The 23,162-nt window shown below is 50.0% G+C and overlaps 1 protein-coding gene and 1 long non-coding RNA gene across 3 annotated transcripts in view; both read left to right on the forward strand.

Moving 5' to 3' along the window:
• Window positions 1–4,716: 4,716 nt before the first annotated feature.
• The window catches only part of LOC310840242, a 34,387-nt gene continuing 15,941 nt past the window's right edge, over window positions 4,717–23,162 (forward strand). Inside the window, exons 1-3 of one of the 2 annotated variants that reach the window (XR_014561863.1) lie at window positions 4,717–5,604; window positions 8,929–9,026; window positions 11,329–11,385. This is a non-coding gene — a long non-coding RNA (uncharacterized lncRNA). Of the gene's footprint in view, window positions 5,605–8,928; window positions 9,027–11,328; window positions 11,386–23,162 lie in introns of those variants that run through there. The other variant, XR_014561862.1, reaches the window with a different exon arrangement.
• FKBP11 (FKBP prolyl isomerase 11) lies at window positions 15,913–22,655 on the forward strand. Its single transcript, XM_083729513.1, has 6 exons — window positions 15,913–16,359; window positions 16,713–16,778; window positions 18,338–18,425; window positions 18,945–18,978; window positions 20,241–20,311; window positions 22,416–22,655. Exons 1-6 carry the CDS (start codon window positions 15,928–15,930, stop codon window positions 22,631–22,633), a joined length of 909 nt encoding a protein of 302 aa, XP_083585639.1. The 5' UTR covers window positions 15,913–15,927; the 3' UTR covers window positions 22,634–22,655.

The raw sequence follows: 23,162 nt of genomic DNA on the forward strand, positions 1-23,162 counted from the left end.
TTAGAAAGAGCTGTTTTACAGGGGAGCAGGCTCCCACCAGAGGTGACAAACTCCATCAGAGGTTTTTAAGCAGAGGTTGGATGGCCAAATGCTCTGTGTGACCTAGTTGCAGGGGGTTGGATGGTTTTATGATTCTATCATGTAGGAGATACAGTGGACATCTTTTTCTGTGATTGAAGAATACTAAAAAAAAATTTTTTTATTTAATTAAGGAGAAGCGGAAAGCGCATAAGTAAAAGGTGTTTGCCCTTTGGAATGGCGTCTATACACCTGCTCCCTCTTCTCAGGACAGATCGGGGGGTTGATGGTGTGAGGAACAGCCTTGGCTCAATGATTTGAGCATCTGCTTTGCATGCAAAGCCCCGGATTCCATCCCCCTCATCTCCAGTTGGGTTGGGAGACGTCTCTGAAGTCCTGGAGATGCCCTGCTAGTCATTGTAGACAAAACTGGATAGATGGACCCAAGGCTCTAACTTGGTCTAAATTGTCTTCTTCGTTTTGCAAATGGTGGTTAGTTCATTTTTAACTGCCTGTGAGCATAGAGCAGGAGGGGTGGGGGTGTGTTTCTACCTGTTGCCTGAAAAAGAAGTGTGTCTTCCATCTCTGACCCCCTGAACAGTCTCTCCACGCTGGCTGATGAAACGTATGAAATTTACAAGCTCCTCCTTTTTGGCTGGGGTCGCCGTGGCTTGCTCAGGGAGGGGTGATGGACATGGAGGGGCTGGCTTTAATTAGAAACAGCTTAACTGAGCTGCACTTTTCTATGGAGGAAGGGGTGTATTTTTTAATCCGGAGTGGCATTTAGCCCCCTCCGCTCCTGTATTGAAGGGAGATATTGGATGAGCAGCTAAATCCCATTAGTTGCTAATCCAAGAAACGGTGGGGGAAGATTGCCCACCCTGACGACATCAGATTGGGCTCCGTTCCGCTTCCTCCTCTGAAAGGGATAAAGCGCATAGCAGGGTCTAAAAATCCTACTCAGACCCTCTTGTTCTACATAAGTGCCTTACCACAAATCTTTAATAGATGTGATGAGAATAATACAGAGTGGCTGTAAAGAGAGATGGGCCTGATAAGTTAAAAAAAAAAAAAAGCAGTCTGTAGACCCCTGAGTCTCTAGGCCAAACTTTCCAACAGAAATTGCACTGTGTTAAATGTTCGGAAAAAGTCAAAAGCCCAAGGCAGTATAAGTTCCTCAACTACGGTAAGTTCATTCAACAATTGTCAGTGACAACAGCTCACTCATAGGAGCACAAGAACCAAACTGACTGGACAACACGATAATAATGCCAACCATGAACTGACCGTTGACAGTTGAAAGAGCATGCGCTTACTTGCCATTATAATGTTCGTCTACCAACGCTTCTGCGATTGGTTAGAACGCGCATTGTAACATAAAGTGTGTTAAACCCAATACATAACACTCCTCCCCCCAACTTCCTAACAAAAAGAACAAACATAGTCATCAAGCTGGCATCGTCGGCAGTTCCTGTGCCCAAGTGGGTGACCCAGGAGGTTCCTCTGGTACCCACTGTCGTGAGTGGAGCAGTCAGCGAGGCCAGCTCCGAAGGGGTCACTGCCGATGGAGCCACTGAGAATTCTGGCCTGAGGTCACCCTGCTGGGGTAACTCAGTCACCAGCAACCCATCTGGTTCCACCCTAGCCTGAGCACAGAATCTCTGAAGTACCCATTTCTCTGTCCTCTGGTTCCGCTTGAAGTTCCATGTTTGAACATGCCCTGGCTCTGATCTGGTTGAGGTGTCTCTTCCAAACCAGTCCCCCCTCCAACCCTACCTCATAGGAAACCAGACTTGTACAGCGGGCAATGATCCAGGGACCCAACCCTGTCCGGGCCCATAGTTTTGGACGTACACAGTTTCCCTGGGAGAGAACCCTCTTGGAGCCCCCTGCACCACAATGGATGGCAGTTGATCAAGAGCCCAGTCAGGGTCCTTATGATCAAGGAGGGTAATGAGCCTCCTCCCCATAAGCAGCTCCGCCATGCTCCGGCCAGTCACTGCACTTGGCGTAATGTGTTGGGCCAATAAGAACTCCGCTAACGGAGAGTCCAGTCTCCATGCACTATGCGCCTAAGCGCATCTTTGGTGGTATGGACCATGCATTCAGCTTGGCCGTTAGTGGCTGGGTGAAAAAGAGTGGAACGAATGTGGCAGATTCCATTCTTTGTTACAAATTCTTTGAATTCCACCAGTGTAAAAGCAGTCCCATTATCACTCACCAGTGTGTCTGGCAAGCTGTGTATCGCAAATAGCTTCCTGAGCGTGTTTATAGTAGTGGACACGGTTGAGGTCGGCACCACCTCGAGCCACTTGGACTGAGAATCGACCACTATTAGGAAGTGTTGGCCCTGAAAAGGCCCCATGAAATCCACGTGCACCCAAGACCCATAGGGACTGTGTGGACTTCCAGGACTGTACTGGTGCTTTGGATGGATCCGGCCAGGAGACCTGGTAGGGCTCGCAATGTTTCACCCAGCCCTCTATCTCTGCATCTATGCCCTCGGGTGAGACATGTGCAGCCCTTCTAAAACTTTTTTCCTTAATGGGGGGGGGGGTGCGTGGACTATGACACGGCTACCCCATAACACGCATCCTTGGTGTGTAGACAGCTCATGCTGTGTAGCATGAAAATTCTGGACCCGGCTTCCCGGGCCACCCCCTCCCCATCCAGTCCAAGACGCGGGACAACAGCCTATCCTTCGTGGTTGCGGCGGCAATGTCCTTCAGATGCAAGGGCTGGTCCGGCCACAGGATCTGGTGGACTGGAGCAAGGTCAGGGCCGCTCTCCAACAACAGCAAGCGGCTGAGTGAATCTGTGTGACCCATGGCTTTCCCGGGTTGGTGCTGTAGCGAGTATTGGTAACCGGCCAGGAAAATGGACCAGCGCAATACTTGTGGTGAAAGCATCTGGGGTGTCTTGCGGTCGGATGCAAATAGTCCCAGGAGTGGCTTGTGGTCGGTAACAATAGTGAAAGGCTGACCATAAAGAAAGTCATGAAACTTTTTGACTCTCTTAATTATTGCCAAACCCTCCTTGTTGATCTGGGAGTAGTTGTGCTCCACCGACGTGAGAGTTTGGGAGAAGTAAGCCACTGGGACTTCCCTCCTGTCTGGAAGCTGGTGGCGCAGTACTGCGCCCACTCCATAAGGGGAAGCATCACAAACCAGCACCACCGGAAGCTTTTCATCGAAGTGTGCCAACGCTGAGTTGGACACAAGCAAGTCTTTGACCCCTCGGAAGGCCTTGGCCTGTTGAGGGCCCCAGACCCACCTTTTTGTCCAAGAGCCTGTGCAAAGGCTCAGCTACAGCTGCCTTGTGTGGCAGGAACGCGTGGTAACAATTAAGAAGTCCCAAAAAGGCTTGTAACTCTGCCTTGCTCTTTTGGTCTGGGGCATTGCAAATGGCACACACTTTGTCCTCTGCTGGATGGAGGCCGTCCGTGTCAACCTGGAACCCCAAGAAATCCACACTGCTCACTCCCAACAGGCACTTTTTCTGTTTTACCTTAAGTCCTGCCACCTGGAAGCATTGGAGCACTATCCGTAATCTGGCGGCAAAGTCCTCTCTCAATGATGCAGCGATCAGCACATCGTTGAAAAATTGTGTGACTCCAGGGATGCCTTTAAGGAGGCGGTCCATTATGCTCTGAAATAACCCTGGTAAAGTAAAGGTAAAGGGACCCCTGACCATTAGGTCCAGTGGTGACTGACTCTGGGGTTGTGGCCATGCTAACTCCAAACTGTCGGTGTTTGACCCTGAAAGCACCCCTATGAGCCACGATTGTCTGGGCATCTGCAGTGGCCTTGTCAACGGTTAGCTGTTGATAAGCTTGCATTAAATCCAGCTTCCCAAAGATCTTGGCTCCAGCCAGGGTTGCCTAACACATGGCTCACCACCGGAACCGGCTACGCATGGTCCTGTAAGGCCCGGTTCAGAGTGCATTTGTAATTGCCACAGATACGGTCTGAGCTGTCCAGCTTAACCGGTGTGACGATTGGGGTTTCCCAGGTTCCCGAAGCTCTAGGACCCCTTGAGCAACTAAGCAATCAAGCTCCTCATCAATCTTGGGTTTAAGAGCAAACGGGACTCTACGGCCCTTGACCCGAATGGGTTGTACCATGGGGTTGAGCCATAGGGAAATCGGGGGTCTGTTGTACAGGCCCAGGGTTCCATCGAAAACTGATGGAAGCTCCTGGTAGATCGATTTGAAATCTGCCCCTGGGGAAATCTGATTAAGCCCTGAAATACCTAAGCCTAACGGCCCAAACCATGCTGGGCCTAGAAGGCTAGTGAATGGGCCTTCAGTTATGATGAGGTTCAAATTCTTTGTGTATTTCTTAAAATATTCCTTGAATGTGTCCATCCCCTTCAGCTAGATTCTTTTTCTCTGGAAGTCCCACAGTACTATGGGGGCTGGGCGGAGGGGAGGACCGCTCTTAGAGCAAAGCTCTTTCAGAGTCTTAGCAGATATTATGGAGTAGGATGAGTTCTATCCCTCTATCTTGAGTTGTACCCTAAGCATATTGGACCCTGGGGACAGAAGTTGAAGTATCCTGGCTGGAGAGGTGGACTGTAACTCCTCCTCTATGTAGGCCTTGTGGCACGTTGCTTGGGTCGTGCTCCAGAGGTCTTGGAGCGGCAGACTCAACCAATGTGCCCAGTTTTCCCACAGCAGCAACATGTGGTGTCACGTGGGCTGTGGGCCGCCTCGTGGGCGTTATCCTTCTGAAAGGCCGTGGTCATATTCATTGCTTCCATCATCGTGATTGCCAGCAGCTTGCGGTGGAGACGGCTGTCTCGCGTGCACCAGTGAACCTTTCGAGAAGTCGTTCCTTGATGTTAGCGAAATGACAACACATCACAATCCCCGGAGCGCTGCGATGTATTCACTCGCTGACTCTTGCATTTGTTTCTCTCTGTGCGCAAAGTCGTAGCAGCAGTGGTTCTTAGTTGGCTGAGGCGCAAGGTGTCTTGTCATAGCCTGTGTCAACTCATCGAAAGTGCATGCCTCTATGTCCCTGAGTGTCATCAGATCTTCCAATAGAGTGATGGCGGAACTTCCCAGCACTGTCAGTAGCACATCCACCTTGTCTGCCTCCCTAGTGAAGCCTTGTAGTCGGACCTAGCTCCTTATTCGGCAGAGCCACTGCGGCCATTCCTCAGGATGGCTCATATTGAAGTCTAGTGGCGGCCGACTATGCCTGGTAGTCATCCTCGGATCTGGAGCAGTCGCTTGTGCAATTGTGGGTGGTTTCGAAGACGCAGCACGTGCGGGGTCTCGTTTCCAGGACTATTTGCTGAGTCCAGCGTGGCAGTGAGGTCGCGCTTTCTGCGAGGCGGCAGATGACGGTGCTGTGGTGTGGTCTTAGGCCTCTGGCAGCTGGCAGGAAGTCATCAACATCCCATCCTCATCGCCAGTTGGCAGTTGAAAGAGCATGCGCTTACTTGCCATTAGAACGTTCGTCTACCAACGCTTATACGATTGGTTAGAACGCGGCTTGTAACATAAAATGTGTTAAACCCAATACATAACACACTGAAAGCAAGGGAAACAATGCAAAATCTCTTGAGTTCCATAAGAAGGTAAGAAGAGCCGGCTGGATCAGGCCAGTGGCCCATCTAGTCCAACAGATGCCTGTGGAAAACCTGCAAACAGGATCCAATCTCAAGAGCCTCTCTGGCAGCTGACCTTCAGAAACATCTGCCTCTAAGTGTGGACTCTGAGCACAGTTGTCGTGACTAGTAGCCCTCAATAGCCCTCTCCTCCATGAATTTGTCTCGCTCTCTCTTAAAGCCATCTAGTTTGGTGGCCATCACTGCCTCCTGGGGGACCAAGTACCATAGCTGAACTGAGTACTGCTTGAAGAAGCGCCTTCCTTCTTTTTATCTGTCCTGAACCTTCAACGTTCAGTTGCATTAGATGTCCACGACTTCCAGTGCTTTTTATCTCTAGCACTTTCGTGAAAGCCTGGCCTGGTATATGGCAGCTCTCTTGCCATCTATCCCATTAGTGTCTATTCCAAGGGTGCCTAAGCTGAAACCCTCCCAAATATGTTGGCTTCAAACTCCCATCAGTCCCACCCAGCATAGTTAGAGTTGTGGTTCAGCAAATTCTGGAGAGATTCTGGCAAATTCTGGAGATGAGGAGAGTTGTGGTTCAGCAAATTCTGGAGAGCCACAGGTTCCCCATCCCTGGTTTATTCTGAGTGGCAGTGGCTTTTCAGGGTCTCGGGCCCAGAGAGGTCTTCTCACATTGCCTGATCCCCCCACAAAGATCCTCTTAAATTGAGATCCCAGGGACCTGTGGTCTTCTGAACGTTGCAAGCATGTGCTCTACCACTGTGCTCACTGTGGATGAGGCTGTGCTCTCTGGTTATGTACCATCCCAGCTAGGTGTGAATGACACCAGAAGTGACATACCGTATATCTCTGTTCTTTTCCTTTATGGTGGAAGCTCTGTAGTGCGGCAAACTGATTTCAGGGGAAATGTTTTGCTGTTACTTCCATCTTCTCACTGAGGGAGACCAGGCAGGGAACTATGGCTGAGAGACAGCCTGGCTTGTGAGCAGTATATATGGAATGAAGCCCACAGAGGAGGGAGCAAGGGGAACACTAAGGAACCAAGAAGTCTCTCATGCTGGCCAGTCAACTCCTCCCAAACCTTTGTCTCTCATCCTTTAGCACACAGTACAGTCATCCTATTAAGTTTCAATCACCCTCAGGGCCTTGAACTTTTGCCCTTGTGCACAAAGGCTAGGTTTCTGAGGACTAGGTTGGGTATAGCTCTGGAAGCAATTGCATGGCATTAAGCAGTGTGATCTGAAGTCATCCATCTGCCTTTCCCTCATGCCTGTCACTTGTGCAGCAAAGAGGCATTTGCAAAACACAAGTGAGTATGATGCCCAATGTTGGCAATATATTGTGTGACTGAAGAATCTTTAAGTTCAAATGTGTGAAAATGCATACAAAGCAGGAGGGTTATATATACGGGTGTTTTTCAGTCAACTGGGCGCAGGCTGAAGGCATGTGGTGCAGGCAGCAAACTGCTGAGGTTAAGTTGTTCTGAGTCTAGTCAGTGCCTGGATTGCAGACTTAACTGGGAATCCTGTGTGAATGCCATTTTGAGTTCCACGGAAGAGAGGAGGATATAGCAACTGGGACCTGGGGGAAAGTTGCAGTGTGGTGTTCAGGTTGCCTGCCAGCTAGTCACACCCTTTCCCTTGAAACTCCAATATCCCCCCAAATTATATTAGTTTATTTTTGGATTTTCAGGTTTACAAACAACAACAAAGAGAACAATTAAGATACAGTGGTACCTCGGGTTAAGTACTTAATTCGTTCCGGAGGTCCTGAAACTGTTCTTTAGCTAATGGGGCCTCCTGCTGCCGCCGCGCCGCCAGAGCACGATTTCTGTTCGCATCCTGAAGCAAAGTTCTTAACCTGAAGCACTATTTCTGGGTTAGCAGAGTTTGTAACCTGAAGCGTATGTAACCTGAGGTACCACTGTATAATCAATGAATCCCCTTTGACTTCCCTCCTCCCCTTTTGTGGATCCTTATGCCAACATTTTCTCCTGCATCACGTCTGTTACTCGGGTGGTGCTCCAGTTTGCCCAGGGGAGAAGCAACTTGGATGAGGAGAAAGCCATGAAGGAAGTGCGATGGCCACGATCCAGAGCAGGTGTAAACTTTTCTGTCATGGAGAATCAAGCCTACAGTTGCACCACCACACATGTGCGCTGTGGGGTGGGGTAGGGAGACTGAACACAGAGAATACATATGTTACGAAGAGAAGTGGGAATAGAGTCACACTTGCTTGGCATCTAAATGGAGTCCCGCTATTTCGATTTTGCGTCCCCAGCCAGTGATAAAATATTTCTATGTGTGCTGCCTCCTGCTGGGAAAGTTTAGGGATCAGTCCCTGGGTGGTTTTGAAAGTCTAAGCAAATGAAATAAGAATGTGCATTTCCCCCCCAGATAAGAGTACAAAGTTGTGCATTTGGGACGGGCTGCACAACTCGGTGGCCGAACACTTATTTTTCATGCAGAATACCTCAGCCTCTGGCATCTCTAGGTGGGGCTGAAACCTTGGAGAGCCTCTGATAGCCATTATGTAGGATCTGCAGCCCTTGGGTGAGGGGCCACTGACATCATGAATCTTGAGTGCTCTGGGCGCAAGCCACAAAATGGCTGCCATTAGGATGGCTGGCCGGGCATAACACAAAATGGCTGCCACACCTAAAAGAGCAGAAAAAGAGACGGGCCGGCATTGTGCGACTGCCCCATCAATGGAGAGAAAGCACCTGCATCAGACACTGCCATGCCCCCCTCCCATAGAGATGCCCTTTGCTCTTCTCCGTTCAGAGGGTGGGTGGGTGTCCAATTCTGGCCTCCAGTGTAATGTAAGCATGCTTAAGGGTCTGTTGTTTGATGTAGGAGAGGCCGAGCCAGCAAAAGAGGTACTACTGAGCAGGAAGAACAAGTAGCCTCTTGTGTGTGGTGGATTTTTGAGGGGGTATATTGTTTTGCACGAGGTACTGGCAGGCACACTGGCACCTCCAGGTTACATGCTGGCATGTTGGCATGAAGCGAATTCATGTAATTAGTATGCCCCCCCCCAAGTCATACTGCTGCCCTGCCTCTCCCTACATGGAGCATGGGCATCCAGAGCCAGAGAATCTACACATGCCACTGGCTGCCTATACCTGCAGAGCACCGGCTAAATGCATAGGCGCCCTGTTCTCAGATGCCCCCCTCCAGCTGTGAATGTCAGAGGGCAGAACCAGGAGACATGGTGGGGTGTAGCCTCATTGCCCATTCAGCACATCTGAAGAGAGGCTTCTCTCTCCGGCGTATCACGTGGAGTGTGAATCCTGGGAAAGCCGTGTTCTTTCTTTATGTTCCACAGTTTGCTATCTGACAGGCCGTGAGCCAGATTTGCTAAGGAAACAATTTCACCTGATCTGTTGTAACTCTACTACCCCCTTTTAATCCAGTCACGAAAAGGTAATTGCTTCCATTTTTCATGTGAAAGAAAACTGCCACCAAAAGCTGACATTTAAATCATGCTTCTCTTTCTGGATTCTCTTACGTCCTGCTCCCTGCTGGTTGCTACTCGGTATGTATTTTATTATAGTCTAACTGCTGCAGAAGAAGAAAACAATCCAGGGTTGGAATCGGAGGTTAGCATCACTGGCAGGACCGGCCCTACCGTTAGGGCAGAGCAAAGCGACCTCAGGCAACACATGCTGGGTAGTAGGTAGTGGTAGTTTGGTGTGGGAGGGCAGAGTTATGTGTGCCATGTGGCCTGCCCTGTGCCCCCTCACCTAGTCCTGCAGGTGCAGTGGTGGCAGCCAGTGCTGAAGTGAGATTCAGCTGCCAGTCTTGACAGCTTCTGGGCAAGGAATGACAGGGCAGGGTGTCGTGCCCTGCTTTGTCTCGGGCGGCAAAATGTATTGGACTGGCCCGGATTACTGGGCACTGGCATGAGGCCCACACCCCACCCAGTGGGCCTGCTGCCAACCCCTGGAATCTCCCAGCCCTTCGCCTTGCTATCACCTGCCCCCTCTGAACACGGGAGCGAGAAGGAGCAACCAGAACAGCAGCATCCTTCTCCATTTGCCCTGCGCTCCCCCTCTGGGTGGAGGTGCAAAGTGGGCTTGGAGGAAGAAGGGAAACGGGTGGATGGAGGGCTCATCTTGCACAAGCGCCATCCAATACCTGGAGACAACACTGGCACAGCCTTGGTCATTCCCATTCTGTGTACAGCTCCGAACAGGCTGGCGCTATGCTGAAGTCTCAGGAGTAGGACTGAATGGTGAGAATGGACGAGAGCAGAGGAGTCCGTGATGCACTTGGGGCTGCCTGTCACTGTGGCTACAGAGCTTGCCAGTCTCAGCACCCAATCCTGCTGCACCGGTGGAGAAGCCATTGCTCTTTGGCATCATGGAGGAGAAGGGGAGCAAGCTGACAACATTGACGGGGAGAGACAGAGTGCCTTTCCTCCCCCCCCCCCTACCCCCAGCCTGAGCTGGAGCCTGCCTCTGGTTTCTCACCAGTTCTGGGCTCATCCATCTTGCATTGTCTCTGGGCAGAGGAGGGGGAAGCGCCCATAATCCCATTAAATGCCGCCAGCCCGTCTTCGGCTCATCACAGCAACCAGGGCTGGTATGTCAATATGGAGGGGGGCAGCCAGAGCCCTGGAATGACAATGGGGGCAGCAACACAGCAGGGGAAATAGCTGGCATGCCTATCCCGTCACCGGGGGCACCCAGCCTGCCTTCTGGAGGCACCGTTCCAGAGCGCTCTTAAGCACCATTCCCAGTCTGGGCCTGCTTAGCCAAGTGGTCTACAGCGCCATCCAGATGCCGCAAAGTCGTGGTCTCTGAGGGCGGGGCAAGTTAGCTGGCAGGGGTGTGGGGCTACAGTATTCGGATGACGCAGGCTGCCAACTTTTTAGCTGGCCACCGAAGCTGTGCTGCTCAGAGCAGCTTGATATGCACAGATCACTGTCTCCACATGCTCTGGGAAACTTCCCTGCTGGGCTTCTGCATATCAAGTTGAAAGAGACCAAGAGCAGGCCGAGCTGTTCTCTCTTTACTCTTTCTTTCTTCCTTCCTTCCTTCCTTCCTTCCTTCCTTCCTTCCTTCCTTCCTTCCATCCATCCCCAGGCATGACAGGAAGAGCAGTAGGTTTTAAGTAAGGATCCTGGGATCCCTGGTGGATTTGTGGGAATGCCTGAACGCCAGGTATCCTCACCCATCTGGCGTGGGGAGTATGGCTTTGACAATGCCGGGAAGCCAACAGGCCTGGGTGTTTTGTAAAAGGATGGGTTACAACACAGGTAAGCCCACCTGACACAACTACTTGAATTTGGGTGTATATGCATTGCACACCTGGTAGACTGCTACCTTTCATAGTTCATAAGGAGTTTTTCCCAAGGGGGTAAAAATGCTCTAGGGCTGCAGAGTGCCCTTCAAATGCAGCCAGATGAAGTCAATAAAGCACAGTGAGCTAGTTCCTTGTGATTCATGCTGGATGCATTCCAGTGGGAAGACAGACCTGTCTTGTCAGGGACCGGGATGGCAAGAGGGAAGGGACGTCACTTAAGCCTTTAGATTGAATAACCTCAGGGTGCTTATTTTCTGGGGGGGGGTGGGGGTGGAAAGAGGATTTGTGATGTTTTGCTGCCACACAGTGGCGACAGCCATGTACTGCACCTTTGCAAAATCTGCATTTTGTAATTTATAATAATTTTGTAATTTATAAGAATGCCTCTGAACTGCCACTATTTTGCTTTGTTGCTTAGTCGTGTCCGACTCTTCGTGGCCCCATGGACCAGAGCACGCCAGGCACCCCTTCAACTTTAAAGGCACATCCAAACTGGTGTGGGGGGTGTGTGTGTGTTTTCCTGCAACATGTAATTGACACAATAATAATGCATTAATGGTGACAGATAGGTAGCCGTGTTGGTCTGCCATAGTCAAAACAAAAAAAAATTCCTTCCAGTAGCACCTTAAAGACCAACTAAGTTAGTTCTTGGTATGAGCTTTCGTGTGTATGCACACGCATGCACACGAAAGCTCATACCAAGAACTAACTTAGTTGGTCTTTAAGGTGCTACTGGAAGGATTATTATTTTTTTGCATTAATGGTGGATATATACTAGAATGTCCACACATTGTTCTGTGTTCTTAGTTGCTCTGCAAAGCTTCCCCAATGCCACTGCATTAATGTGATACAGAGGGGCACTCTTGCACAACAAAAGCAGGTCCCAAAAAATAAAAATGATCTCTGGACATTTGTGCTATAAAAAGGGTTACATGATTTCAGCAGGAAGCTACAGGATGTGCACCAATGAGAGGCAAAGGAGTATGTCTGCCCCAAAACTTCCCCAGGCACAGACTGTATTGAAAGTGGGATCATGTATAACCAGCATAATATTATTATCATGAATGCACACAGATAGTTATTTCATCTAGCTCCATACTGCTAATACTGAGTGACAGCAGCAGTCCAGGATTTCGGACAGGATCTCTTCCATTCCTACCTCGAGATGTCAAGGACTGAACTTGGGATCTTCTAAATGCAAAATGTACTCTACCACTGAGGTATGTGCCTAGGTCACATGTGCTTGCAAACACAGATTTATTGTCCTCCTCCCATGCCCCTCTCTGTACATTTTCAAATGTACACTTAAACATTTTAAGCCGCCCAAATAGATTCAAAGTCATGGGATGTCCCTCCAGTTGAATCAATATAGTTCTGAGCAAGCTTGTGCAAACAAGAGTCACTACGTTCAGTTTAGAACAAGTTAATACAATACATAAACTGATGGCAATTTATAGCTAGCAAGTTAGTTGCAAATGCGCCCTTTAAAATGAAAGCTCTCTCGTTAGCTACATGCCAATGGCTTATAAGAGTGCCTTGTGCCTCGGGTTACAAACACTTCAGGTTACAGACTCCGCTAACCCGGAAGTAGTACCTCGGGTTAAGAACTTTACCTCAGGATGAGAACAGAAATTGCGCGGTGGCCGTGCAGCAGCGGGAGATCCCATTAGCTAAAGTGCTACCTCAGGTTAAGAACGGTTTCAGGTTAAGAACGAACCTCCGTTGTAACCAGAGGTACCACTGTACTTTGTTCTGTGATTGGGGGCAGTGACCATGTTCATGTTAAGATGAATCCTGGGATGCCGGTGACTCCAGAGTTTTCAAACTTTGGTGCTGGCCCCTAGAAATTAGGAAAACATACAGGGCTGCTGCTGAAGAATGCAACGTATTTCCCCCCTAGTCATTAACAGTTTGTTACAACAGCTGTTCCTCTACTGTCTGGGTTCACTTTGAAATCCAGACTTGTCTTTGCCTTCTTCTAGAAATGTGAAATTACACACATTGCTGGATTACATGTTTTGTTTAGACCAAACACCACCAATACTAGATCTTTCCTCATCTTCGAGAAGTCCCCTTATCTTTTTTGGCAACTGCTCTTGCAGCACGCTCAAGGTGACAGTCCCTGCTGATAGGAAATGGCAGGCATGTTTGCTTTCCACGTCAGCTTTAATAATAGGCAAAGCTACCTGTGAAAGCAAATGCCTGAGAATTGTCCAGTCCCTTCCATTCCATATGGTCAAAGAACCCTGTAGCTGAATGTGTGTAATGGTCTAAAGATTTTCTGTAGTCAGACACATCTTAACTGCAAGTTGAGGTGTCTCTGTGTATTCCAAGTTGTGTGCTAGTGCCCACGTTGCTTGTACCACCATCAGTTTGTGTACACATCTGCACATGCAAGTGTGCAAATAAACATCATATCCATTTTGGTAGGCTTCTCCATATCTGGGCTAGAGGTTGAATCATTAGGTGCAACGGACAGGCTTCTGCGCTTTTCATTACGGTGCACAAACAGCCTTTGGGCAGGCAGAGCTTGTTCTGCAGGATATGCAAAGCTGCAGGTGTACACATTTCTTTTTGGAAACAATTAGTAAAAGTTCAGAAGTCCCATGTTTTCCTTCCCACCTGGCCACTCCAGTGCACATCTGTGCATATTCACAACCATTATAATTATTCACTGCCAGTGTGTAAAGCACCATAGAGCTAGACAAGCAACATAGACAGGTCTCTGCGCCCACAGAGCTTACAGTTTAAAACAGTGAAGAAACAATAGGGCAAAGGGAGGAAAGGCAGAGGAAATGTAGGCAGATGCTGTCACCTTTCTTAAAGTATGCTGGTAATTGGGAATGAATGGGGATTAAAAGGAAAAGCCAGACGAAATGTGGAAAAGTTGGGTTTTGAAGAAAGGGAGAGAGCAGGGATCATGTTTATGTATTGTGAATGCAACAGTAGATGCAAGGGTCAGCAGCCCTGGAAGAACAGGGAGAGATAATTTAAGAGAGTAGGAGAGCTACTCTATAGTTCATGGGTAGGCAAACTAAGGCCTGGGGGCCGGATCCGGCCCAATCGCCTTCTAAATCCGGCTTGCGGACAGTTGGGGAATCAGTGTGTTTTTACATGAGTAGAATGTGTGCTTTTATTTAAAATGCATCTCTAGGTTATTTGTGGGACTTAGGAATTCATTATTATTTTTTCAAAATATAGTCCGGCCCCCCACAAAGTCTGAGGGACAGTAGACTGGCCCCCTACTGAAAAAGTTTGCTGACCCTTGGCCTAGTCCAATAGTGTGAGGCAGGGATGATAGCGCATGCGGACAGAACTTCCACACGGTCATGCAGCCCTAGCTCTCATTCCCAAATGTGGGATGGGTTTTTATAGGTAAGAGAGGATATATTAATTGCAATTAATCCTTTCAGGTGCCCAAGTATGTGGTTTGAACAGTGTTTTAAAATACCATCCTTGGCATAAAAATTATAATGCATAGGGAATAGGCCAGGGGTCAGCAAACTTTTTCAGCAGGGAGCCAGTCTACCGTCCCTCAGACCTTGTGGGGGGCCAGACTATATTTTTTGGGGGGGGAATGAATTCCTACACCCCACAAATAACCCAGAGGTGCATTTTAAATAAAAGGACACATTCTACTCATGTAAAAACACGCTGATTCCCGGACCGTCCGTGGGCCACATTGAGAAGGCGATTGGGCCAGATCCAGCCCCCAAGACCCAGTTTGCCCACCCATGTCCTAGGCTGTAAAACCTTGATTTGAGCAAGTCCAGCTTTGAAGTAAGCTGGCTCTCCTATTCTTACCAGCTTAACAATCAATCAGGCAACAAATTGGGAAGTAAATTGGAAAATATAATTTATATAATTTGGGACACGGGTGGCGCTGTGGGGACGCGGGTGGTACTGTGGGTTAAACCACAGAGCCTAGGACTTGCTGATCAGAAGGTCGGCGGTTCGAATCCCCGTGACAGGGTGAGCTCCCGTTGCTCGGTCCCAGCTCCTGCCAACCTAGCAGTTCGAAAGCACGTCAAAGTGCAAGTAGATAAATAGGTACCACTCCAGCGGGAAGGTAAATGGCATTTCCATGCGCTGCTCTGGTTCGCCAGAAGCGGCTTAGTCATGCTGGCCACATGACCCGAAAGCTGTACGCCAGCTCCCTCGGTCAGTAAAGCAAGATGAGCGCCGCAACCCCAGAATCGACCGCGACTGGACCTAATGGTCAGGGGTCCCTTTACCTTTACCTAATTTATTTACCATACTTTATGATGTTGCACTGGTTCACAGCAATGGCAGCAGTTAAAGCCATGCAGGCAAAATACTTATATTTAAAGTGTAACCCACTTGAGGCATCTGCCTGAACTGGAGCAAGCACAGCATAGCTCTGCCCTCATGGTTGGTTGAAGAGAGAGGGGAACAGGGAGTAGTAGAAGCTCCTTCCTCTCCAGGAAAGGAGGGGAAATGACATCACACAGCGTTCTTTCTAGCATTTGTGTTTCTATGCTCTGAGCATCTGCCTATCAGTAATACAGCTCTGTGGTGTTAGCACTTTCTCATGCTGGCAAGAATATGCCTTTATTAGCTTTTGGCCGAGTCTTCCAATTTGTGAAGAAGTGCCCTGTGAGAATATGCAGAGTGTGCTTCTCCTCCCAGGGCTATCCAGAGCCAGATTGGGGGGGGGGTATAAATAAATTATTATTATTCTATTTTCAGAGGGGGTGGGCACCTTTCTGGGCGCCATTGTGTGGGTGCTGTGGGGAACAGTGTGCTGACCTGCGGAACTCCCTGCTGCAGGATTTCACCAGAGCCCTGGATGGGGGTGGGGAGAAGAGGCCTGCTTAGCCCACCTTCCTCTTCCCACAGCAGCCGGATGCCAGTGAGAATCCTGCGAACAGAAGGGCACAAACAAGGAGGCACCTGTTCTGCAGCAATAAAACTGCTAGCACGTTTGCAAAGTTAAGCAGGGTCATGTATGGTCTCAAATTGGAGGGGCGTCCTGCATGGCAAAGGGGTGGATTAGATGACCCTCGGGACCCCTTGCAACTCCACGATTCTTCTCCAGCAACATTCCCACATTACTTGCACCCCGTTCGGTGTTGCTGCGCACGTGTCTTTCGAAGGCCTGAGAGCAGCCCCTCAGCTGCGCTCCCGGTGCCAGGAGCGCCCCTTGCTCGCTCTCTCCGTCCCTCCTTCCTTCCTCCGGGGCGGGGAAGCGGGCAGCAGGGGGCGGCGCCAGGAGGAGGCACCCTGCCCTGCCCTGCGGTGCAAGCCCGGCCGCCGCTGCTCCGACTCCGCGGGCCACCTCTCTCTCGCCATGCTGCTACCTCTCCGCTTCGGCCTCGTCCTCGTCCTCGTCCTCCTGTGCGCGGCCGGCAGCCGCGCGCAGCGGGCGGAGGACGAGCCCGAGAGCCCGAGCGAAAGTGCGCCCCGGGAGCTGCAGCTGGAAACCCTGGTGAGGGCGCGCGGGCGCAGCTGCGGGTCCTGCCCGGCACGCCTCCGAGGGCGCTGCCGCCCGAGGTGCCGCCGGCGGAGCTAGGAGGGAAAGACGCAGCCCCGCGGCAGCCCGGGAGCGCGCCTGGTCCTCGCCCGGGCCTCTTGCGCGGCGGCTGGGGCGGGAGGAGCGCAGCAGCAGCGCCGGTGCCGCTGACTCTGGGCGCGCGCTTTGGGGCGCAGCGGAGTCTTTGGAGAGGCCCCTCCGACGCCCCCCGTTTGCGCGCTGCTGGACGGATGGAGAGCCACGTGCGGCTCGGATCCGCCCCCCCCCCCCCGCTGACGCCCTCCCCTCTCTCTCTCGGCTCTCCGCAGGTGGAGCCCCCCGATGAGTGCGCGGAGCGCTCGGCGCTGGGAGACACGCTCCACATCCACTACACGGTAAGCCGGGCCGGGCGGAGGGCGCGGGGAAAGCCGCGCACGAACACGTCAGCACCGGCGTTTCCCGGCCGCCTGGGGAGGGGCTTCCCGCGGCTCCGCCCTCCGGCTCGGCGCGGGTGCTGGGCAGGAGAGATCGGGAGCGGGGGGCGCGTTAGTGCGTTTGGTTTTGGAAAGCCGAGCTGTGCGCCCCGGTGCCAGTCCTCCCTTTGCCGCCGTGGAAGAGGCTGCGCGTGTTTTCGGAGCAGCCTTCCGCGTCACGAGGCCCAATAGGCTTTTGCTCGGCTGCCACATGGACACCGGGACAAGCCCGGGCTGAGGCTTCTGCGGGGCGCAAGGGCAGAGGAAGAAGGCTTCAGTTGCAGGCAGGCTGGTGCAGACCCGGCGTGGGGCAGCCGGGTGCCCTCCAAATGTCGGTGGATTCTGGCTCCCGTCAGTCTCGACCGCTGGTCCTGCAAGCAAGCGGCTGGCGAGCTGGGAGTCCCAACATATGGAGGGGATTCAGGGCAGTGCAGTTACCCCTCACAAGGCACCCAGTTCAGGGGACACAAAATAATAATAATATTAACAACAACAAAACCCAGATTTATACAGGTACTTAAGGAGCAGATGGAGCTCATCCGCCTGGGAAGGTTGCCCATCTCAGAGAAGGAAACTGATCCTCAACCTCGGCTGCCATGCAGGACATCTTCTGGAGAAGAAAAGCCTGAGGAGGCAACCCTACACAAATTCAGAGTGGAGTTCCTAAGATAGTTGCCTCCTTTCGGCAACTCCTGCAGCCAAGCTGGTTCCAAATGTGTTGTTCTACTTTCCTTTGGGCCACATCAGCAAGGCCTGTCTTGTGATCTGGGCAGCTGAGGACCTCCATACACACCGCCCAGGCTTGTGCCCCAGGGGCCTCACCTTTGTGCTGCTATTGCAGCTGTTTGACTTCACCCCTGGAGGTGCACTCCATTGTCTCTCAAGATAGATGCCAACAGCCTACTGAGAAAATCCATTAAAAAGCAACTGCACCAAAAGGAATTATTGTGAAAATAAGAATAGGTGCCCAATTTTGCCCTCATTCATGGTGCTGTATTACCAAAGTCTGCCCCTGACCTATTGGCTGCCCCTGGTGTAGAAAGTGTCCCTTGAAAGTCGAACAGGTATTCTGAAGGGAGGGAAGCATATTTTCTTAGTTACTGGGATAGATGATGCACACACCACAACACCGTAGAAGAGGTGTTCCTGTCAGTGTGAGAAAAGCGAATGTGCCTCCTTTTTAAAAATCTGGCTTTTTAAAAATAATAATGGAAAATGACGTCGTGGTAGAAATCGCCACCAGCATTTTTCCTGACACTGTGTTGCTCCATTTGTCTCAGAACCACAAGTTTCCACACTTCCTGCAAGTTTTGTTTTTCCGTGCAGTTTAGCAATTGCTTGTGGGCTTCCCTTAGGAAATTGCTCAGCTGCCATAAGACTAGACTAGCTGCTGGACTGGCTGGGGCTTTGGTGGGATCTAGCAGCTGTCAGCACTGATGGCAGCAGCTGAATTGCTGGATCATAGCATTCTTTCTTTGCAGGGTACCCTTGAAGATGGCCGCGTCATTGACAGCTCTCTGTCCCGCGACCCACTGCAAGTGGAGCTGGGCAAAAGACAAGTCATTCCAGGTACATCTTTGGAACGCACGCTCTGAGGCCAATTTGGCTAACGAACTTCCCACGCAATTTGGACAAGAACTGGAGCAGGAATGTTATCCACTATTGGACCTTTTCCAATACAGTGATACCTTGGTTTACAACCATAATCCGTTCCGGAGGTCCTGTTGTAAACCAAAACAGGTTGTAACCCAAGGCGCGCTTTCGCCAATGGGGCCTCCAAAAAAAAAAATGGGTTGTAATCCAAAAAAAGGGACACACTCTTCCCCCTCATTATATATCTTTAGTGCCAGGTAAAAACTTAAAAAGTTAAACTGGAAGCCTGTGTTTCCCGTTGCTCCTTTACTTTGCTTGCATGTGGCATCATTTAAGTTCTGCACTGAGTGCTTGCTACTCTATGGATGCACTCAGCAGCTCACAAGTGACTCTGACCCTGGCTGAAAGCTGTGCGGCTTGCATTCTCTGTCAAGTATAAACAGTGCTGAATGTAAACCACACTTAACTCTTACCTGTGTTTATTCTTTTGCTCAGGTTTAGAACAGGGTCTGCTGGATATGTGTGTTGGGTAAGTAACTTTCAGTGTGCTTGCCTTGTAGTCTGTGTTACCATCTCTGAACCCCTTCCCTAAAATGGACCTTTCACAAGCTTAATGCAAGCCACAATTTCTCACCTTCTGATGCATCTCATCCTATGCTACACTCAAGATACCCCTTTCTTAACTTGGGAAGGTTCCCTTTGAGGCAGTGTAAGAACTCTTGGTCTCGTCCCATAAATGTGCCTGCTGAAAACTTCTCTATTCTGCCAGACCTATGCAGGTGATTAAGATTATCTTGGCCTGGGGTATTGTTTAGAGGGTTGCTGCTGCTATTGCTGTTAATTTTTTGGATCTTCTGGTTTATGTGGAAGTTGTTCATTTGTTTATTGTTTATGACTACTTTTGTCATTGTGTAATTTTTTTATATGTTGTAAGCCGCCTTGAGCTTTAACTTTGGAAAGGCAGCATGCAAATAAAATGATTGATTGGCCAATATCCTGTAATTGTTTTAAGATGTTTGTTTTAAATTGTTTTGACTTTAGGATGGTTTTGATTTTTTATTATTTTACTGTATGGTTTTATGATAGGGACGTGGGTGGCACTGCGGTGTAAACCACTGAGCCTAGGGCTTGCCGATCAGAAGATCGGCGGTTCGAATCCCTGTGACAGGGTGAGCTCCTGTTGCTTGGTCCCAGCTCCTGCCAACCTAGCAGTTCGAAAGCACCCCCAAAAGTGCAAGTAGATAAATAGGTACCGCTCCAGCGGGAAGGTAAACGGCGTTTCCGTGCGCTGCTTTGGTGTCGGTGTTCCGTTGTGGCTTAGTCATGCTGGCCACATGACCTGGAAAAACTGTCTGCGGAGCGGACAAATGCCGGCTCCCTCGGCCTGCAAAGCAAGATGAGCACCGCAACCCCAGAGTTGTTTGTAACTGGACTTAACTGTTAGGGGTCTCTGTCCCTTTACCTTTATGATTTTATAGAATTGTAAACCACTATGATTTGTTTCTATATATCAATAAGCAGCAAACAAATATTTTTATGTATAAATGTGAAAAGGAAATCCAACTTTTAAAAAATTGATGTGAAGCATCCGTAGAGCATTTATTTGAATCCTGCTCCCTCCAGCCAAGGAATTTCTAGATTGTTTCACTGATGACTGTAATTTTCTGCCCAGGGTTTTTTTTTGTTTGTTTGTTTTTTGTAAATGCCCAATGAATCCCCACTGAAGTCAACAGCTTTGTACACCCGTGTCCTGTCCTCAAATGCTGACATGGCATTCCTTCTTCCTGGCAGGGAAAAACGCAGAGTCATCATCCCCCCTCACCTGGCATACGGCAAACGAGGTTCCCCACCAGCTGTCCCAGGTACAATCCAGCGACTAGCACCTACTTGATGGCCGTTCGGCAGGACGTCTTGGCAGGCTGGGTTTTTCTAGGCTGGTCTATCTGCTTCCGTTGCCTTTGGATGTACAGGTGGCACATGGGCTCTGATTTGGGGTTGAGGAACTGAAAAGGGGAGCTTGGAAAGCAACGGACTGTAGCGGGGTGGTCGCTTACAGCATTTTGATGCTGTGCGATAGCTAGATGTGAACTACCACTGGGGGACTGCATGAGAAAGAGGCGATGTGGGGTGCTTGGTACAGTATTGGCAGACAGCATTTCTCCACCAGTCTTCTTTTTAAATGCAAGATATTTAGTTCCTTCCATTCCCTTCTCATCTCCTGCTTATCACGAAGCAGCAGGAGCAAGCAGTGGGTTTAACTTCTAAAAAGGGCTGAGCTGAGCCTGAATCCTGCATAGAAGCCGTGTTGGGTCAAGATTTTCCTGCCTGAAGCAGAGCCCAATGGCCCCTCTTAGGGCTTTTAGTTTTACTGCAGCATGCAGCAAATTCCTGGTATGTTCCTACACCCAGATCTGCAGTAGTTAAGCAATGGTGAAATGTACTCTGCACACACTCGGAAGCACTCTTTCCTTTATTATTACTTCATAATTTCCTGGGCCGAAACAAGGCATTTAAAAAGGTTTTCTGGGCTGAACAGTGGTTTCACATTTCTAGTGAAAATGCACCCTAACATAAGGTGAATTCAGGCATGTTGACTGAATGGGACAAAATTCACACAAACTTGTGGAAAGTCCAGAGTTGCATTTGAACGTGTGAGATAAAAGTCGCATCCACAGGTGTTGCAGTGTCACTGAATGCACCCAACCTCTGGAGAAAACATGGTGGCCAACCTGTTTAGCTCACAATGGAGCATCCGGCCACTTCAGTAAGGAATTGGGATGTTTGACTTACTAGCTGCCAGCATTGGGGCTGAATGGGATGGCATCCACAGCTGAAGCTTCCCTGTGCTCATCATCCCACATGAACCCCATTGCTTTAAGGATCTGTGGCTGCCCCCAAAGTGTGGCTGGCATATGTGGTTGCAATCCAGGTATCAGCTTGTATATGCTCCCCTAGGAATTAGTTTGCATATAGTTTGCAGTTAGACAAGCAGCCGTGGCCCTGCTTACGTTCTGCCGTTGGCCTGGCAGTTCATGTAGCCTGCAGAGCCATGCATTTTGAGCCTCCATGCAAATGCAGGTGCTCTGCTGGCTTTTGTGCCCTGGCCAATTGCACCAATGCAGGGATGCCGGCATAAAGAGGATGAAGGCAACCCTTTGGGTCTCTCATGTGGAGCATCCTATGGACAATACAGACCCTCAGAGAAACCTAGGAAGTGCAGTGTGGTCTACGTTGACTGGCTGTGACTGTCCCAAGATTTCAGGCAGGATTCTCTTCCAGCCTTACCTGTGTAGGCCGGGGACTGGATGTGCTTCTTTCTGCATGCAAAAGAGGTGCTCTACCACTGAGCCACAGTCCTTCTGCAAAAGTTACCGTATTTTTTGCTCTATAAGACTCACTTTTTCCTTCCTAAAAAGTAAGGGGAAATGTGTGTGTGTCTTATGGAGCGAATGCAGGCTGCGCAGCTATCCCAGAAGCCAGAACAGCAAGAGGGATTGCTGCTTTCACTGCGCAGCGATCCCTCTTGCTGTTCTGGCTTCTGAGATTCAGAATATTTTTTTTCTTGTTTTCCTCCTCCAAAAACGAGGTGCGTCTTGTGGTCTGGTGCATCTTATAGAGCGAAAAATACGGTCCCTTTTGCCAATATAGGTTATGGGGCTGGAGGGACCGATTGCCTAGCACAGGGAAGCAGAACTAAGTTTCTCTTTTCTCCTATGCTAGAAATGACATTTAGTTGTAGCAGCACCAGTGGTGCAGTTTGCACTATGATATTGAGGAGGGCCTCTTGCTAATTTTTTTGAGTGAGCTCCCAAAGTCCTGACAGCACCACTGATCAGCGCAGAGCCTTGTTTGTGCTTCTTTAGCTGCCACAGATGCTTAATACTGACAGGACAGGTTTCCTAGGGACCTGCCTTGCCTGAATTGTCCCCCAGCGCTGCTTCACCCAACTCCCTCCTCTCTCTCCAGCGGATGCAGTCCTGCAGTTTGAGGTGGAGCTGGTGGGGCTGTCCAGAGCCACCTACTGGCAGAAGGTGCTGAATGAGGTGCTGCCCCTGCTCTGCATCGGGCTTGTCCCTGCGCTCTTGGGGCTCATTGGCTACCACCTGTACCAGAAAGCCCGGGCACCCCGTGTCTCCAAGAAGAAACTCAAGGAGGAGAAGAGAAACAAGGCTAAGAAGAAATAAAGTGCCCCCTCACCTTTTTGGACATGGCTTTGCAGTTGCTTCTGTTGTGGGGTTCTGCTCTGTTGTGCTCGCACTTTCACAAAAAAGCAGAGGGAAGGGGTAAGTTGGATGCCGGGTAGGTTGGTCTCACCTACTAGGATGCAGTAGTTTGAACAGTCTTTAACTAGGGAAGGGTATCTAGGGGGTATTATTGCAATATATAAGCAGCTCAGTCTAGCTGGTCACTCGAAGATTGCATATTTCTGAGAGTCTAGTGTAGCAAAGCACTGGCAGGCCATTCAGAATATACATTGAGCAGTACTCATGTATTGTTTTACAAAGTTTAAAATTCCCATGGCCTAGATTGTGCTGCAACAGGGGGCAGAGTGATGCATTTGCAATCCTTCAGGTATATTTGCAATATGTTCTCTAGACGTCGGTGGCCTCCAGCTCTCGCCAGTCCCAGCCAGCATGGACAATGGCCAGGTACTCCAGGAGCAGAAGCCCAGCAGCGTCTGAAGGGCATCCTTGATTTGCACAATGAGCTTTA

This window comes from Podarcis gaigeae, assembly GCF_964106915.1.
Source record: "Podarcis gaigeae genome assembly, chromosome: 2".
NCBI classification, from domain to species: Eukaryota; Metazoa; Chordata; class Lepidosauria; order Squamata; family Lacertidae; genus Podarcis; species Podarcis gaigeae.

Bases quoted from the DNA above. Each gene is read 5' to 3' on its own strand.
- FKBP11 (XM_083729513.1), top strand. From the start codon at position 15,928: ATGACCCTCGGGACCCCTTGCAACTCCACGATTCTTCTCCAGCAACAT. The intron at 16,779-18,337 runs GTAAGCCGGGCC...CTTTCTTTGCAG, and splicing joins CGCTCCACATCCACTACACG to GGTACCCTTGAAGATGGCCG. The intron at 20,312-22,415 runs GTACAATCCAGC...CTCTCTCTCCAG, and splicing joins TTCCCCACCAGCTGTCCCAG to CGGATGCAGTCCTGCAGTTT.